We start from the raw sequence: 20,264 nt of genomic DNA on the forward strand, positions 1-20,264 counted from the left end.
AGAAGACCATGCCATCAGAGAAATGATGACATGACTTGCACTTGACTTTGTTTGGAGTGAGGGAGGGCTGTGCAGGTCACCAGTCTCACTTCTCCTCCAAAGCCATCTGGATCCAGTGACCTGATATTCTTCAGGATTACTGGAGATGACCCAGGATGCACCGAGGGTATCTTTGCAGATACTCACTCAGGGTGAGGTAACCGCCATTCATTGACTAGGCCTGTTTAAAAAGTAGCCAGGGCATGGCCCCTTTAATGAGATCAAGAAAAACAAAGACATCAGACTGGGTGGGAAACAGCAAAAATTACTATTGATATTCACTCTAAAGCTAGGTGGGTCCAGGAGCCCTTGGCAAGGGCCCCTTGGAGTCCCAGTTTCAGAGTGTAGTAGGTTTAAGGTTTAGGGAGAGGAGAGAGGAGGGGAGGGGAGGGGAAAGGAAAGCAGGCAGTAAAACTCAAGTCAACTGAGCATCTTTTGGCCATCCAAATTTACCTTCCTTTGGAGAGGAGAAGGAAGGTGAGGGAGAGGCAGACAGGAGAGGAGGAGGTAAGGTACCCAGCTAGCATTCAGCCAGCTACATCTACTCACAGGATCGTATTTTGAGTAACCTGTTTTCTTAAGACTGTTTTGATGCTGCATAGACAACAGATGCTCAAACTATATTAATTAATGAGATAGAGACTGGACTTGTGATTTCACTGACATAGAGAACTCTTTCTAGCATCGCAGGCAGGACACTTCTTTGCAACTTATGTAGTCTTAGAGATTCACCTCGAACGTTGAATGGTTAAGTGACTTGTCCAGGATCACACTAGCAATGTGCATTAGAGGCTAAACATGAATTCAAGTTTTACTGGTTCCAAGGCCAGTTCTCTGTCCACTTTGTCATGCTGCCTTCCTTCCTTTCTATTGACATTATGAGAATATCAATGACACATGGAGACTATCAGTTATTCCTTATTCTTGCATATGACCAGCATGCTTTATTTTTTTCTCATTTTTTCTTTCATATTTATGTATAGACTCACATGCACATTATATGAGAACAAGATTCCCATTACTTTTCTGCTTTCACTTTTGGAATTGTATGTGAAATTTTTATATCAAACCATCATAAATATCAGTATGCAATAAGACTGAGAATAAGGAACCACACAAGTCATAATGGTATCTTAATAGTTACTTGTCTTTCTTTATTAGAAAGCAAAGTTCTTGACTGTGAGGACTACATTCTATCTATAAGATCCTTAGTCAAATGCCATGAACATATGAGTTACTGGTAAATATTAGAGGAACATGATTTATAATCTCATCTCACCATGGACTATACTCAGCATACTACTGTTTAGAAGAAAAATACACAGGCCAAAATGATGGGCCAATCAAATAAGACTATATTTGTCCCTACTAAATCTGAGGTCCTACCTATGGTTTTAAAAAATTAGCTGTCTACATAAAGGTTAAAGAAGGGTTGTCTAGGCCAGTGATAGGCCCATGAGCCACAACACCCCTGAAGGTGGCCTGAATAAGATTAAAATGTAGTTCTTATATGATTTTAATGTGTTGGCATATTAATAAAAAAGAAACATATGAACACATGTGGTTTTTTCAGTCAGTATGTGGCCCAGTATGTTTGGTTTAGTGGCCACTATTTCTATTTAAAGTTGATACCATTGCTCTAGGTAAAAGTTTATGTAAAAAATGATTTGGCATTTCCCTGGACTATACACTCAGTGAGAAACAATGGTAGGATATGACTGTCCAAAAATAGAAACAAAAACAAAACCTGCTATTAGAAGCACAATGTCTAGAAATAAGAAGGTGACAGATCACCCACCATCCTCTCCCCTGTTAGGTCACAACTAGACTCAAATAGATCTGTTATGTCATCAATTCTGGATTCCCATTAATGTTTGTCTGAATGACTCTTGTCTACGTAAGCTCAAAAGCCTCACCTTCTAAAGTTCACCCAATGTGCTGGAGGCTATCCTGACATCACGAGGCTACCAAAGGAACTCTGTTCAACTGCCATCTCTCACTCTTGCCACCTGACCATCTGTCTAGTCATTTCTTTCTATTCTATCATTCTTTGCTTGGATATTCTTTGCTCCTGTTCTCTGAAGGCCCATAGTAATTCTATGTTATATTCTGCTAGCATCTGCCATGCGACTTTCCATTTCTCTCCACGTGATTGTCATCATTAGTTCTTTAGAAGCAGTGGAGCTCCATCTCTAGCAAGCAGATAGCCACATCAGTAAAATTTTAGGACTGAAAAGATGGGCCTTTGCTTATATGGGAAGTTTGCTGTCAGTAATTGAGCTTTGCAAATCCCTAACATGGAGATTTCTCTGTTCAACTCTGGGTGTTACATTTTAATAGGACAAAATTGACAAAGCGGACAACATATAGGAAAGAATGAACGGGACAGTGGAGAGGACCATACCATATAAAGGACTGGTTGAAGGAAAAATTAGGTATCTTTGGTCTCTAGAAAAGGAGACTTAGATGGGGGTAGAGTTAGAGGCATGAAGGGCTATCATTTTCTGCTTGGTCCTACAGGACAAACCTAAGAAAAACAAGTGGAATTTAAGGAGAGGTAGAATTTGCCTTGATATAAAGGAAAAAATGTCCTTAACAGTAAGAACCATCCAAAAGTAGAATTAGCAGCTTCGAGGGTAATGGGTTCCTCATTGTTTGATCTCAAATGGAGACAAGATAAGCATTAAATCGGGTCTTTCATAGAAGGGATTCCTGCCTGGATAAGGGTTGTACTGGATGGCTTCTGTAGTCCCTTCCAACTCTGAATTCCTGCAGCATTTTGTAGGATGCCTGTTTCCCTTAAGCAGTTAATTTATCCAGATGGTATTTTACTACCTAGACATACAATATTTCAGTCTGTCTCGGTAACAACTAGCTTTAATAAATGTTCATTGAACAATTGAACGAAAACCAGAAATGGGTATTTGTTATTGCTGCCTTTTAATTCTGGGCACAGGAATCGATTATTACTCACTTTTATTGACTTGTGATGCTAGTCATATAATGGTTGGAAATTTTGCCATTACATATATGCCACATGCGCAATGCATGTGAATAATAAGACATTGCAATGGCCCAGTAAAGCCTCATTTTCTCCTCTCTCCAAGGAGAAAGGCTGGCCAAATCACATGGATAAGAAAAGAACATTTGGAGAACCCACACTCCTCAACTGTTATTTTAGAAGTGGGATCAGAAGTGTCTGGACTGAGAATATACATTCAATATTCTCTTTAAAAGCCATAAAATGAAAAGAAAAAGGGGGTGGGGCAATGGTTTACTTAAAGTCAACTTTTGCTCTAAAATGAGCAGAAAGCCTTTCCATATGCAGAGTCCCACTGCATGAGGGTCTAAGCTCTTTCTCTAATAGTAAAACCTCCTCAAAGCTTTCATTCTAATCCCTCTATTTCTAGCTTCCCTCACCCCCTCCCCAATGAAAATCACAGAATCTTTTCAAATGAAAGCATCTGCTATAAAAGCATGCAGGGTATCTCTCACTTTTTCTCGTGTAGGTAAAAAGCACAAATATCTTATATCTATGAAGGAACCTCCCTAACAGAAAAATGGTAAAAATTCTTTAAACATGATGTAAATTCCAGTTGCTATGAATTTGCCACAAGATATTCCTGTGAAACATAAACAATGTTAAATTCTTCTGTTATTTAAAAAAAATCTTTCCTCCATGTCAATCTTATGGATTCTACCCCTTCTCCCTTTATGCCACAATAAAATATCCTATCCTCTCCCCAGGATTCTTTGAATCTTTGTATGATGCCAAGTTTTTCAAACCTCCATAAAGAAATCTGCCTGGAATTATAGCCTATCTACTTCAGATGAACTCAAGTCAACCTTGAGCTGCTACTTCTCTGTCTCTCTCTAGGGTTCTCAAAGGATCACATTCCTAAGAGAGCTGAAGAAGCATCCATCACATCTATTTTTAAACTACTAGGAGTGTCTCCCTGAATGTCCCAGTTACGCATAAAATTCATGGACAAGCATGGGGGAGAGAAATCATCCTTATATCATCCCAAAAGGAAAGTCACTCATCACACAGATCTATTGCTCAGCTTTTAAAGACTTTATTTCCTTTTTAAGGGACAGCTTAGTGTAATGGATACAAGGCCAGTCTATGAAACAGAAGTACTTGAGCTCAAGTCTTGCCTCTGATACATAGTGTGTGACTAGAGCAAATTACTTAACTTCACAATTGTCCAGGCAGTTCTTTAGAACTATATCACCAGGGAATTGCCAGTCTCCATCAAGGGACTGGAGTCCATCCAGTCAAGGGAGTTTCTACACTGGAAATACTTTGGATAAATGAAACCAAAGGTCTGGACATTCTGCCCCCTTTTCTTCACAGTTTTTCGATGTACTCAACACCACAAGTATACAGCTCCTGACTCACTGAATCAAAGATTTTTTTTTAAGTTGGGTAACACTATAAGTCATAGAACTTAGAACATATGAGCTACCTAGCCAAATGCCCACATGTGATAAGTGAGGACATTGAGAATGAATGGGAATGCCAGTTAATAACAGATCTAGGATTTCTGACTCTTAGACTAGTATCCGGAACTTTGCAGGTTCATGATTACTGGAGTATCCTATTCTCATATTAGAATTATTCTTCCCATGATGAAGAGACTACTTTCCAAATGCCCACACTTACTAACAAAATCTTCCCTTAATGGAAAAGAAACAATAATAATGATAGATCATATTTACATGGCATTTTGGGATTTTCAGAGCATTTTGCATATATTATCTCATTTGAACTTCCAAACAACCACGTAAAGAAAGTGCTTTAATAATTCTCATTTTACAGATGAGAAAACTGAAGCTTAGAGGAGTCAAATGCTGCACATAATGCCCAAGCTTGTAAGTGTCTGAGGCAGTATTCAAACTCAGGTCTTCTTGACTCCAAGTCCAGGGCTTAAAACACTACCATGTTGTACACTCTCATTAAGGAAGCCTATAAAGAATCCAGGTCATAGGTTTTATAACTGGAGCTAAGTAATCTAGCCCAGCAATAATTGAAGGGAGGATTATTCTAGTGGGTAGCAGGTTTATTTAACTAGATAAAAGAAGGAAATGATATAATTTTGACAGGCAGGTAAAAGATAACACCAGTCCCAAGGGCTAACAAATGTTAGTATAAAAGCTTGAAGAAACTACAAGGTATATTTATTTATTTCATTCATATTGATATTGTGTATTTATATTCTTTATACACCCTCACCACAACCCTAGGAGGTATGTGTTATTATTTTCACCATTTTACAGATAAGGAAACTGAGGCAAGAGGTCAAATGACTTGCCCAGGGAGAGACTGCTAGTAACTACCTGAGTCTGGATTCGACCCAGGTCTTCCTGACTCTAGGTTGACATTCAGTACTTAGCTCATAAAGCTGTTGTCAGGACCAAATGAGATGATGAATATCAAGTGCTTTGTGAACCCTGAAGCACCGTCTAAATGTCAGTTATTACTATTACCATTTAAAAACTTTACAAGTACGTAGCACTTTATGGTCTACAAAACCATGCACTATGTCATAAAAACATCATGAATATTCTACTCCTCATTTTGAAAATTGGAAAGCAGTCTTGCTAAGATCCCTAAACTATAAAGAACTCAAAAATCAGGCTTATTGACTTTGTCACAAATCTTTCCAGTAGCCAACGAATCTGGTTCATTAGGAAAATTCTCACCAATTCTCACCAATATCAAAATCATCAATCAAAAAAACCATTTTCCTTGGAGTGAATAGGTGTGGGAAGGTCAGTCAAGACAGCTATTTAGCATTATGTAAAAAAATCCATTTTTCTTGAACTTTTCCACTTTATAACCCAATATATTGGTGTCATGAAGAAATAGCCTATGGGGAGCTTGGGAAAGTCATTGAAATTTTCCACAGGCTTCAGATTTTACAGACACAAAACTGAAATAAGATCAGCTTATCTCCCCATAGTTTTGTCACATGCTCATGTGAAAGGAGCTGTACATGTAAAAAAAAAAAAAAACAAACTACTTTCTGCTCACCAAATCAGATCTTAAAACCTTACCTAATAGGTTTGTCAACCACAAGGCAAGATCTTCTTTCATCGGCAATAAATTAGCTTCATGTCTGCTGGCCAGCCACTGACTGTACTGATGCATATCTGAGAGTCCTGGGCCACTGCGTACCTTTGGGCTCAGGGTTGTACACATCATTTATCTGGTTGCAATGCCTGTTTAAGAAACAAAACAGTTGGAGTTGATTATAAAACGTCTTCCATCTAATTTCTGATGAATGTAGGTGGTGACAAACTGAGGCTCCTGATATAATCATTGACCTTGTTCATGGATGCTTTGATGACAGAGAGTATGATTAATCATTAAGCCACATGTTTTATCATTTTTCTTTTATCTAAGTTTCCTTCTGTTCACACTCACCCAGTCTGCTGACCATATTGATAGGAAACAGCCCAAACCAAAGGTCAAATACAGAAATCAAACTAGGTTATAAGTTGGGGTTAAAATAGTACATTTAGTTGACCTAATAAACACACTTTCCTCTTTTCAGTATAGAGATGGTACATAGTGGGCACAGAATGTCATATACATTGTCAAATATGATGACGTTGTTGGTCAGTTTTACTTAACTGGTTTTCTTTCAAAGGAAAGGTCAGTCATGGCAGGCAAGAGATTTGGGATTTTTAGAAATATCAATAAAACTTTTTTCTTTTTAAAAACAATGATATTTTGCTAAGTGAAACATAGTAAAACATTATTACATACACATATATTTTCAATCTAATTCCAATTTGTTTTTCAGAACAAAAGTTGAAAACTGACAGCTTTGGAAACCAATAACATCAATACAAAATGTTTATAGTTTATATCATATAATTCATGATTTAGAAATGCTCATTCCTCTTTCAAATATTTGTTCCTTGTAGAACAGTATTTACAACAATCAGTACCTGCTAAAGAAATTTTAATTAACAATGGTTTAAGTGACAACTAACCTGAATATAAAAGCGTTATTCTTTAGCTTTGACCACAGGATATTTTTAGGGGATTTCACTACCTTCTTTCTACGTGGTTATCCTGTTCCCTTATTATACATTTTTGGTGGAGGATTTAGAATTGTAAGGAAAGGAGTGACAAGGAAAGGTATAGATAAGAGGAAAAGGGCAATTAAAAAAGGATTTTTAACTGTAATAATGCTTGTTCAAAACAAAAAAAGATAAAAGATAAGTGTCCTGAGAAGTTATAGTTTCTGTAACCATATGTAAATTAAAAGCAAAAGTGTTTTCAGTTCTAATTATTCATATAACTGTGTCTGACTTTCAGGGGGAAAAAAAAAAGTCAGTGTTGACAACTGATAGAAGGGACCAATACAGCAAAAAGAAAGGATGTATCATCTTACTAGACCCATCAACACCTTGTATCTATAAAACAAAGGCATGTGTCATTTTCTCCTGTCTCTCGGGAATGGGTTTCCTAGACTCAAACCCCTAACCTCAAAGGAAATGATTAAGTTTCTTCAGTCAGTATCTGACTTTAAACAGTATATTTATATATGCATTAGACATGGGAAATGAAACTGAAGAATTAATTATTGAGCAGTCAATACTTTAAACTCAGCGAGTTCACTAATTGTTCCAGTTAGGAGTAAAGGATTCTCTATTCTTTGGTCATCATGTGGACTGCTAATGAATCAGTCAACAAAAATGAACATGTGACAGAAAAGATGACAAAATGATGATCACATTTGGTATATTATGGAATTGTCAGGTATTTGTCAATTTCTGACGAGTAGTTTAAGAATACTTTAATGAACCAAAATTCAAATGTTTATTCCAATCACTAGTGCTGTGAACTGAACTTTTTTCCCTCAGTTAATCTGAAGCACATATCTATACGTCCACATTTTCTCACTCTTTGCCTACATAAATCCTATACCTTTGAAAATTCTTTTTAAAAATATTAAATTTGTAGATTTAGTCTTTCCAGTGACTATGAAAATGTTGCTCTTCCCCTGGTATTTAATTTTTACACTAGCATTGGCTCTGGGGAAAAGAAGGCAGAAATTGGCAGGGCTCTGGGGGCAGGGAGAGCTAACAATGAAGGTACAGCCTAATCACCTGGAGATTCCTATTTTGTGTGTTCTTTGGAAATATTCCTTGTAAAGATATTCTTATAGAAATCCTCCATCTCTTCACAGGGAGAAAAGAAAAGGGGTCAAGGACTGGGGTGGGAGGAATGGGGGACAGGGTAGAAGGAAAAAAAAGGACTGGTGCTCAAGTTTTGAATTTTCCTTGAAGGTGATAAATCCCCCTTAAAGTTTTCATACCTTTTGGCTGCCAAGGTCATAGAGCTGCTGAAATGTTTTGTAATCTGTCTGGCCATATGTTACCAAGTTGTCAGAAGAGGGAGCCGAGTTTCCCGTTGTTTATGGCTTCTGCAGTTCATAATGACATTACTCATATAAAGTGCTACAGCCTCTCCCTAAACTCAGTGATTAAATATTAGAAACCTAAAACACTTGCCCCAGTTCCTTCCATAAAATATTACTCATCCAAAAGGCAACGCTTCCTAGGGGGGAAAAGCCAGCCTCCAAATATTTGCCTAGAGTTCCTATAGGCTAACTTCCCCAATAAAACATCTAAGCAATAATACATTTAGCACATGACTCATACATTTAACTAACTAATTGAAAGCTTTAAAAGGTTACCTCTAAAATGTCTTTCTTCTTAAGAAATAATCTCTCCCACTACTTTCCTGAAAGTGAGATGCAGTGGTTCAGTAACTTTAGCTAGGCCCTATTATGGATGCCCCAACTCAGATTTATGCAGCACCGTCCTATTTTGCAGTCTTTTTTTTTTCTTTTGCAAGAAGACAGCTTCGATTCTTAGGCTCATTGTCTAGCCCAGAATTCAGCCCAGGATAGTTTACAGTGCACCTAATGGCATGTAACAGTTTCCAACCAGCCAGAGGGATATATTTCTACCCCCTTCATCCCATGAAACAGAGCAGTTCTTATGTTCCTTTACAGTGGCACCTTTATTTGTCGGGCAGCTTGGACGGGACTTTGCCAATAAAGTAATTCAAACTATCTTCTAATGTTTGCAAATGATCACCGTGTAGAAACAATAAGCGTAATTTAGCATTTTGTGGGTTGTGCCTTTTTGATGGACTTAATTAGCTACTGGAATAGAAGAACAAGAGGGAGGACGTAGTAGTAGAGTTATCCAACTCAACTTTTCCTAGGAACACAAGCATCTAAAGTCGTTTCCATGCTGGGATGTGTCCACTGCTTAGAATCCCTTATGAAATGAATGAGAGGTATCAATTCAGTTTCTGCTATGCTTATGCTCAAACTCCAGGAAAATTGCTAATTGTCTTGGTGTGCCTTAGTAGCATATTGGAACTCATCTAGGTGAATTTAGACTCAGAAAAGGGATAAAGAGAGAAAATGGAATGGAACCAGTTGACAGGGTTAAAATTAGAGTTTAGATGAACTGATAGCATCTGTTTTGTAGATTGCCATCCAGATGACTAAAAGATGGTAAAGGAACTGAAATTGCTTGTGCTAATGGAGAAATGTTTTGAACATGTGGAAATTTGATAGATTTGTGAAGGAAAATATTAAGTTAGATGTAAGTAGGGGAAATTTCAACTATATTTTTCTTAGTCATTAGAATATTTTTTTTTTCCATGGGACCATGAATCTAGAAGAGGAAGCAGAGGGTAGCATATAGAGACGTAGTCTCAAAGGCAGGAAGACCTAGATTCAGGTCTCACCTCTGACACACATAGGCTGTATGACTCTAACACCAATAAAATTCCAGGTTCGGTCCCTAGCCTCTATCCCTTAGAACTAGAACTAGAAAAGACTTTAACAATCTAGTTCAATTTGTTATTTTACAAATGAAAGACCAGAGGTCCAGAAAGAGAAATAACATTTTCAGATAAGTCATACCGGTAGTAAATAGAAAAGACAGGATTCAAAGTCGGATTCTATTCTGTTGCATTCTATTGTGCTGCCTCAGAGATTATCAAGAAAACTTACGTAAGTTTAAAAGATCCTTAAAACTGAGATAGGAAGGAGTCGAGAATAAATGGCATCTTGCTCCTGCCAGCTCGGATTCTGATATTATGGGGGTTGCATCTGTCCTTTGGACAAGTAAAGGACTAGATCCCTGGGACTGCTAATTTATTAAAAACTTCACTTTATAAAGAAAAAAATAACAGTAAACCAAACATAGAATTCTTCTGAATGTTTAATGCCAAGGTCCTTCTCCTTTCTTGGTTGAGGAGCTTCTGGAATAGCAATTAAAATGACACTTGAAGCAACACCAGGGCAAATGAAGACGCTAACGATGCAATGAGTGAGATATCACATGTTTAAAATATCGGTCCAGTCTACTGCTGCTCTGGGATTCCTGATTTTGTGAGCAGAGAATATCTCAATAATGACAACTGTAACTAATGAACATCTTTTAGATGTCTAGAGATCTGTTAACTGACCAAAACGGTATACTATTCAACTCTATGATGCCATATTCATAGACTGTGCTGCATCAGTCTATGATGTTGAATACAACATGTTGAAAGAAATAACATATTACCGAGTAACAGTTATTTGGGAATGGAAGGAAATATATATTATATTAAAATTAATTATATTATGTTATATATTATATTATATTGTCATTGGAATATTTTTTCATAGAACCATGAATCTATCACTCCAGTTTGATGTCAGAATACTCCAGGTTATCTCAGTACTGTGCTTTCTTAGCACAGTCAAGTTTCTATTATTTTTATTTTTTAACTTCATTGTAAAATAAAATAGGAATATTATTATTATTTTTTCTTTTCAATTACATTTTGACTAGTTTTGTAACCTACCTGGGCATTAGTTTTCTAATCAAAGAATAAGTCTGGATGGACTCTAAAATCTATCCCATGTCTAGATCTCTGGTTTATTTATGGGATCAAAAGCAACACAATGTAAGTCTCAAATGCTTTATACACAAAATGAGAGACATCCTTAAATGGGAGGCTGAAAGGTTGGTTTAGATCAGATAGAAATTTCAGGTTGTTTTGTTTTTAAAAAAATTTTAAAAATTCAGAATCAGAAGATACCTTGGAAGCCATCTAGTCCAACCCATCCATACTTGCACAGAAGTCCCCTCTACATTTGCAAATGATCACTGTGTGGAAATAATAAGAGTAATTGCATTCGTATGTTTTCTTGCATGCATGCATACATGAGCATCTAGACTTTTTATGGGTGTAACCACTGGAATAGAGATACACGAAGGACACAGCAGGGAGTCAGATGGGGCTCAGTGAATGATCAATGTAATAGTGGACTTGCCCAATTCAATTTGTTCTAGGAACATAAGCATCTAAAGTCACTGCCATGTTTGGATATCTCCATTGCTTAGAATTCCTTGTGAAATTAATATGTGGTATTAATTCAGTTTCTCCTGTTCTTAGGTTCACATCTCCAGGAATATTACTAACTGTATTGGTGTGACTCAGTGGCATTGCTAGAAATCACCAGTGGATTCTGTAAACTTAGATTCGGAAGGTCATGAACAAGAAAAATACAATGGGAACAGTTCAAATGGTCACAAATCAGATTTTAGATGAACTGGAATTATCTGAAGATATTAAGTGATTTTCCATCTTAAAGATCTTTAATGAGGGGTAACCAACTACCCCCCAAAGCAACCTAATACATACAGCAAGCTTTTCCTTAGATAAAGCCTAGATTTTGCCTCTGGTTATACTTTCTGGTACCAAATAGAACAAAGCCAATCTTCTTTTCAGACAGCTAGGTGGTGCAGTGGCTAGCAGGCCAGGAATCTAGAAGACTCATCTTTGGGAGTTCAAGTCTAGCCTCATGCACTTATACTAGCTGTGTGACCCTGGGCAAGTCACTTATCTCTGTTTGTAGCAGTTTCTCATCTATCAGAATAAGTTGGAGAAGGAAATGGCAAATCACTCCAGTATCTTTGCCAAGAAAACCCCAAATGGGGTTACAAAAAATCAGATAGGACTGAACAGGCCTTCTTTCACTTGATAACTCCAAAAATACTTGATGACAGTCTTCATGTCTACATTATGTTGCAGGTAGGATGTTTCTTTTAAAAAAGCCTAAGATTGCATATTTTAAATAAAACATGTAGTTATTTAAGAGAACCTAAAAGAATCTAATTGTGAAATGAAGGCTCTGTTTCTCACTGTTATTGCTACAGTGGTAAACTGTGATAGAGAGTAGTAAATCAGTTCAACTACTGCTAAAAAATAACCCCAACATTAGATTCTGCTTACTTGGAGAACCGGTTAACTGTGCTCTCTGATCTTATGGGCTATACCTCAAAACCTCCCAACTTACCTTCTCAATGTGCCCCGTGGGCTACAAGAGGGAATAAGCTTAACAGTGTGTTTAGCTCATCAGCATCCCTCACCCCAATGGAGAAAGGGGGACTTCAAGTAGATGGGTTAACAGCACTGTGTTGAGGCAAGAAGAACAAAATCATTTCCTAAGAACGAGAATCCGGAGATCCTGTCTTTGCCTCACTTAAGCTATCCCCCTTTGGGAAACAACGACAACAAAGACTTTGATTACACAAAAATTTTGGTGGTTTGATTCATGTAAGCAGTTGACTCTCAAAAATCTATGACTTTGAAGCTCTCTATTTTCCAAGCATTTTTAACCAAGAAAAATTTCATATCTCAGGGCCTAACAAAAATATATACAAAGTTACATCCAAAAAGTAAATGTTTCTTAACCAATTTCTACCTATAAATGATTTTTTAAAAACATTAACAACTATATATAAAGAACTATATATACTTTATCAAAGCCTGTTTATGAGTGTGTATATATACGTGTTTGCATATTTGCATATGCATATAAAATACACAGACAATATGACAATAAAAGTTTATCTATGAAATATATAGACCATATGACAAATCCTGAAAATTTTATGAGGTTATAGACTCTAAGAGCGGAGAAAGACTTTAGAAAATAGTTCTTTAACCTCCCTAACTTCTCCAACTCCCTACTATCTGAGGGCCAGATAAAGTCACAGCTGTGGTTCCTAGAAGCTGGCACTACATCTTAAACTCTTAATTCCCAACTTTACTCTCTACACCACACTAATCTCATGAGTTGTTTTTTACCCTGCTAATACAGGATAGCATAGATTCCTACATAACTCCTATACGACCATGACTTTAATTAGTGAAATATGGTTTCACTATAGCCAAATGCAAGGGTCACACACTCCTTATCTTCCAATATGACACATAAATAAAAGGTAGTGATCAGATTTAATTTCTAACATTGTGCTTATTAGTTGGTCTATGGTCCCAACAAACTGTGCCAATTTAACACAGCTTTCTGAACTCCAAACCAAATTAGCTCTGAGCATAGAGTTCGAGTGGGAAATTGCCTTTGAAAGCCATTAATCAATTAGAATTTTTAAAGACTTACATCAAAGTGTGATCTTGGCTGATAAACTAAACCCTAATTCACAAGTAGCCTTTGTTCTCTCTGTTGTTAGATTAAGACAAAATTTGTGCTAGACTTAAAACATACTATTGATATGAAAGCATCTTTAGGACCCTGATTTAAAGCCAGAATATATACACATATGCATACATACATATACATATATACACACATATATGTATGTGTATATGCATACACACATACATACATATATGTATATATCAATCGGAACCTTCAGAGAAGTGGTATTCATTCATAAATGCCCAGATGTAATGTGGACAGTAAAAAGATGAGCCAAATCATTGTATTACAGAGCTAAAATGGAAGGACCCTTAGAGGCCATCTGATACAACTCTCTCATTTCAACAATGAAGAAACTGAAGCCCAGACAGGTTAAGAGACTGGCCCAATGTCACACAAGTGAAAAGTGAGAGAGGATTTGAATCCGGGTCCTCAGCCTTTCAATTGTGTCTGAGAAGAAACTCATATGTTTTTGTTTTTGCCTCAGTTGTGGTTTGAATAAACATTTAAATGCAAAATTATTTACCATTTATGGCACAAACATTTGATTTAGATGTGTCCTCACATGACACTTTTGGTGAGAGGTCTGCTAAGAACATGTCAAATCCCATTTGTTAGCCTCAGGGTATGATTCTCAATGGATTCACTCTCTATTTGAATAAGGTTTGAAGTTTTCACAAACACCCTGCTCCAAGCTGGACTGATGGTCTACCTCACCAGGGTACCAGACAACAATTTGTTGCTCCTGATGGACTGTCAACCCTCAACAAATGAGTTTTACCGAAGTCATCTAAGTCTCAATGAAACCACAACCCTCCAACGCCAAACCATCCAATTTGCCAACAAGTGAACTCTAGAGTTGACGAAGTCCTAAACCTTCTGGTGGCAGAAATCACTGTAAGAGACCCCATGAGTATTCCCCGGGGAAAGCGTGTGCTGCATGTCTCAACGCCTCGATCCTCTATGAACCTCAGTCCCTTACCTTCTATTAAGCAGTCAAAGCAGAGGAAGCCATGTTGGAGATGACCACCACCTCCAGCTCTGCAGTCAGGGGAGAGCATTCCTTGGAAAGGAATTTATTGATCCATTGCAAAGGCCAGACTGGGCAAAGCCAGCTGCCAAGAAGCGAAAGACCGGTCAACTGGGAAAACCTCTCAGCTTTAAGGCTTTAAGAGAGGACGGTCCACTGCTCTACTTTTGGCCTCAGCTAATCTCAGGGGAGAGACTGGGGAGGGGACGGAAGGTGTGCTTCCTCTCCCCTGCTGGCGCTCCCAGCTCTCGGCCTCCGCAGCGGGACACCAAACGCTGCCTCAGGCAGAGTGGTCAGATGCAGATCCTATTTCAGCTGCACAAGGTTTCCCATACATCATTGATCTAAGATTGCTAGAGCTCCCTCTTCTCCCTCCCCCGACGAAATACTGCAGACTAGAGACAAGAAGGGCTAGAAATGCAGAAAGGAAGGCAGAGGGGGCGAAAGGAAGGCTGAGGGCCAGGGTGGGGGGTGAGGGATGATGGGGTGCAAGACGCAGAAAGGTGGCCGTGGTTTCCAAGACCTTCAAGCAACAGAAGGGCAGTACGGGCTACATTTCAATTCTGACTCCTGGTGAAAGGGAGATTTCTGAACCTGCCCCCGTGTTTGTGCTCTGCCACCCAGGCAAATCTCGTCTTACTTCGAAACTCTCCCGACGGCTTTGTACACTCTTCACTAGCTAGAAGAGCAGATGCCCATGAAGATGAGTTGAGGGTTTTGCTCCTTGGACAATTTTAAATCATCGCGTCTCCAAAAACCTTAGCAGGTTCGGAAGCAAGCAGCATTTTTGTAAAGACTGCCTTCACTGGCTACAGCTCCTCCGCTGAGAATAAGGTTGCCACACTCCCTCCTCGCATCGCAGTTACTAATATTGCTCTGTTTCTCCTCTGCTCTTGCTTTCTTAATACCGGGGGTGGGGGGAGTCAAGACCTGACTCACTAAAAGCCTCCCCCCTGCCCGCTGCCTGTAGAATCGGGACTCTAATTCGACGCTCTCACTTCTCTCGCTGGTTGGCTAGAGCAGCAAGAGCACTCTTTTCGCCCTGCGGGCATTTGTCACCGCCTCTGACTGCTGGGTATGCTGCAGACCTACCGCTACTTGCAGAAAGCAGCCAATCCCCCCACGCCCCCGAGGCGCAGGGGCCCGCCACTCTCTACCAGGGCTGCAGCAAGGCTTGGTACCCACTTATCTCTGCCCTCCTCGCTCCCTTCCCGAGGCTGATGTGTTTTCAGTGAAAGCGCCATCCAGAGCTCAGCCCCCAAAGCAGGCTCCTGCTCCCAAATCCCCGCATGGCCGTGACTGCGGCTGCCGGGTTGGGGAGAAAGCCTGGTGCGCGCCCCAGGGCGCTCCTCACCCCTGCGTCTCGGAGCTCTGCTGGCTGCTGCTGCTTCTGTCCCTTTGCTGCCCCGCTGCAGGGGCTCCGAGGTCGCCTCCTCTGGAAGTCCGTCCCGCAGGTCTCTTCTCCTTACCCCACCAGCAGCAGCAGCAGCTCTGACTCCAGCAGGCGCAGAATCTGTCTTCATACTTCTCTGGGCTCTCTCCACTCGGTGATGTTTGGGAAAACGATTTCCACCTCCCCCCACCCCCCCCCACCCAACCCCTTGCCAGAAACAGATTTCCTACATTTCATCAGTCCACATAGACTGAACGGAAGTAAAATGCTTACTTTTTCTGCTGGACGGCAAGCGCAACTGACACTGATTTACCCTTGAAACGCTGAGATATTATATTACAAGCCCTTGGCAGCCACTCCGAAGTGAGGTCCAACCTCCCCGCAGCCCAGTCCCCCAAACACTGACCTAAGGAAGACCAAAAAAAATCGTATTTAACTTCAGTGTTTTCATAAAGTAAATGGCTTTAGCATAATATTAAAACTGGATGCTGAAACAGTTTGGGCTTTTTTTAGCCAGCGGTTTTACAATTCCAGGGTCATATGTGTCTCATTACGTTCTCTAGTAACTTTTTTTAAGGACCCTCTTCGTTCTAAAGTGAACAATACACTTCCTTAAAATGTGACTCTTCTAATTGAAAATGCGAGATTTTAGACAGGACTTCAAGCTCACCGCTGTTTTCGCTTTGAGCAAAGAAATACTATCCTACCTTGCCTTCACTCAGCAAACCTGCTTAATGCTGAACGGCACAGACAATTTTCCCCAACTGTTGTTTATTAGGAGGGTATAGTCTGGGAGGAGCGGAGTCCTGTTCTGGATTGCAAGGGGTTGCAGAGGTAGAAGAACAGATGTTCCTTTTCCCACTTCACCTCAAGTGTATGAGAACCCTTCACTTGTTGAGTTTACTTACATATCACATTATCACTTTCCATTTGGTGTAATTCAAAAGAAGTACACTTTGGAGCGAAGGCTTTTTTTCCCTTTCTTTTAACTTCATCATTTCCTCTTACCGCTTTAATTCATGTAGGTGAAATAGGTGGCACAGTTATGGTCATTGAATATAAATCCCTTGAAAATTAAGGAACTACAAATTTAGGACTACACTAAGTGGGAAGTGAAGAATTAAGATAGATGTTTTGAAATAGGAAAGAAAAAATATTTTTATTAAATTATATCTGTCAATTGCAAGTAGTTATTGGTTCTAAATCACGTAGAATTTTGTAATAAATTCATGCCAAAGTATCAGGAGAGCAGTGAGAAAACTCATACAAAACAGGATTCTGATGAGATGCTGTAAATGAATCTGAAACATACAGCTTAACTTTTCCACAAATGCCATAGAGATTTAACTATTACAGGGAAAGGGCCCTAGCAAAGGAACTTAAATTTTTCATTATATTTAAAGGAAAAGTTGCCAGATCACAAAAAAGTGTGAAAGAAATTGCTCTAACCATGCACAACGGAAAAAGACAATTACTAAGTTAGCTGGACAGGTAATGTCTTGTGTGAGTGTATAGATTCAATCATCACATGATGTCCCATAGGCTTCTCAAATTCAAAATATTCAAAATTAAATTCTCACAAAATCCACTTTTCTTCCTAGATTCTCTCTTTGTGTCAAAGACACAACCAGTCTTCCAATCACTGAAGCTGAATTCATCCTTGACTCTACTTTTCATTCCCATGTCCAATGAATTGTGAGTTCTAGCTCCTTGACATTTCACATCTCTCCCAAATTCTCTATTCACAAAGGAACCAACCTAGTTCAGATCTTCATACCCTCTGAGTTGGAGTATTATAATATCTTCCTGTTTGGTCTCTCTGCCTCAAAGCTCTATAGATGCCAAATTGGATCATGTCACTTGCCCAAAATGCTCTATTGCCTTCTGATTATCTCTAAGATAAAAGACAAACTCTTCTTTTTGGCATTCAAAGTCCTTTAAAAGATATTTCCAGCCTATTTTCCAAGTTGATTGCACATTTTTTCCTCTCAACCACTCTATGCTGCAGCCTCACTGGCAAACTACATCACTGGAAAGAAGGAGCACCAGCAATTAGATCATCTATCTATCTATATTTTAAATGAGAGAGATGGAATGGATAAGAAGTCAGTCATCACTGAAGACCCAAACGCTTTGCTTTTCATCATATCAATCTTTATATCATACTCATGAACAGATATTAGTTTGAGTTGCTCATAAGGATGCATAATGAGATATCCTGATGTCCTTAAAGTTGTTACACATGTTCTTCGCATTTGAAGATCTTATAAATGGACCAAAATCCAATACACATATTATTGTCATATTACTCAATTATGTCATGAAAATAAATTGGGAAAGCTGCCATGTTTGTCTATGTCACCTCTAATCCCTGTTTCTAGAGAAAAAAGGCAGGTGTAGAACACTGAAAGATAGTAATTAAGAATTATTCTCCTTTGTTTTCCTGTGGAATTATTAGCTCTGTTTAGTGGACCTCTGACTTATACTAGGAAGAACAACGGATTTCAATATGATTTGTAACCTGTGCTCATGCCATGCTCTTATGTTTCATTTATTATCTACCTTTGGACCTAAAAGTAATGATGATGATGGTGTAAAGAGAATGGTAAATTTAAACATACCCTTTTCTGGGAATCTCAGGGAATTCACTTTTACAGGTAGAAGGGAACATATCTGTAAACTGACTAACAGGGACTAGGGGAGCTACTTCCTCCCATTATCTTTGAAATTAATACTTTCTATTCACCATATGAGGAATTGAGGATAATTGACAGCTGCCTTTGTAGATGGACTTGCTGACCACTATTCAGGGTACTATGGATAAATGGAAACTGATATTGGAATAAGCCAGGCTTCCATGAAATAGATGAGAGCAATCAGGATTGTGGCTTCTAGACCAAGAAGCTACCAACTAGTAACTATGACTGATGGAGATAAGCATCCCAGAGTGACCCAAGTTCTAGAAGAGAGACATAAGATACAAAAGAGAAGAAACCCTTAACTATCCCCAGAATGCCAGTTGTTAAAAATCCCAGTGGCTAGTTAGCATACAGGAAAAGATGCTTTCTGTTACTGTACTTACCCTACTTTTTCCTGCTATATCCCATGACATTGAGATGGAGTCTGAGTAATGCTCGTGGTTCCATAATTCTTTCTCCAATCTTCAGACACGTATAGTTCAGGAGTTTCTTACACCATATTCAACAAACTGGGAAGGCAACAAGGAGTAAGTATTCAAAGATGAGTGGAGGTGGACAGTCCCATGCAGATGTGCATAACTATTATATTTCCATTTTTTGCTATATACTGAGCATCTGAATCTTCTTCACATAGAGGTAATGACTAGAGAGACAGGAAAGATGAAACATGAGACAGGGCTATAGAACTAGAAAGTTCATATTTTTACTATTTTGAGTAATATTCCTGAATAACTTTTGAGCCTCACAGATGTGAATTTATGTATATATAGTTCCGCTATAGCATGCTATGCTGCAGATTTGGGGACAATCGCAGAGTAAGGAGACCCAAAGTTCTCTGTTGACTCGGGAAGCTATTGAGTCATTGTGGGGGGATATCCCATAAATGAGCCAGGTAGGAATGGAGATGTTGAGTGGGCTGGTGATTTAAGATGAGCCTCACTTAATAGGCAACTCAGATATTATTCTCTCATTACGTACATGATAAGATCATGTACTGCCTTTGTGTAGGCTTAAGGGAGTCAGCATGCAAGCCAGTTTATGCAATTTGTTCAAAGGCCATCACTGCAATAGCCTAGGCAATATATCTAAGACATACACATGACATTGATACTTCCAGACAAGTGACATTGCCTTGCTAGGCTTCATTTCTAAAATAAGAAACTAGAGGGTCTCTAAATTCCTTTCAATTCAAAATGTTTGATTTTATGATTATCATACCCTAAATACAAAATCAGTCTAGTTTCTTTATAGTCACATCTAATGTTATTAAATTAAAAGATAACTCAAAAAGAAACCCTCTATGAAAGATAAAAAAGTATTATCAGTACAATAATGGCTTAAAGTCATTTATCAATTCCTTTTTTATCAGTAATTTAATCTACACTGGATATTTCACATTGCAGATTACACAGCCAAGATCACTAAAAATCTCAATAGGGTAGAATTCTTGGCTGAATCTAATTAGGTAAAATTTAATAAAGACAAATGTAAAAGTCTTTTATGTAGGTTCAAAAAATCACTTTACAAAGATAAGCCAGAAGAGTCAAGACCAGAATGCAGCT

General features: G+C 38.6%; 1 protein-coding gene across 7 annotated transcripts in view; it reads right to left on the minus strand.

Moving 5' to 3' along the window:
- GAS2 (growth arrest specific 2) overlaps window positions 1–19,211 on the minus strand; it is a 147,870-nt gene extending 128,659 nt beyond the window's left edge. Inside the window, exons 1-2 of one of the 7 annotated variants that reach the window (XM_072619321.1) lie at window positions 19,086–19,211; window positions 6,100–6,264 (exon numbers count right to left, since the gene is read on the minus strand). In XM_072619321.1, coding sequence (XP_072475422.1) covers window positions 6,100–6,247 — 148 coding nt within the window. In that variant the 5' untranslated portion in view covers window positions 6,248–6,264; window positions 19,086–19,211. Of the gene's footprint in view, window positions 1–6,099; window positions 6,265–8,375; window positions 8,400–14,562; window positions 14,897–15,250; window positions 15,409–15,964; window positions 16,055–16,079; window positions 16,103–16,276; window positions 16,479–19,085 lie in introns of those variants that run through there. The other 6 variants (XM_072619324.1, XM_072619326.1, XM_072619319.1 and 3 more) reach the window with 6 other exon arrangements.
- Window positions 19,212–20,264: the final 1,053 nt, after the last annotated feature.

This window comes from Notamacropus eugenii, chromosome 6, assembly GCF_028372415.1.
Source record: "Notamacropus eugenii isolate mMacEug1 chromosome 6, mMacEug1.pri_v2, whole genome shotgun sequence".
NCBI lineage: Eukaryota > Metazoa > Chordata > Mammalia > Diprotodontia > Macropodidae > Notamacropus > Notamacropus eugenii.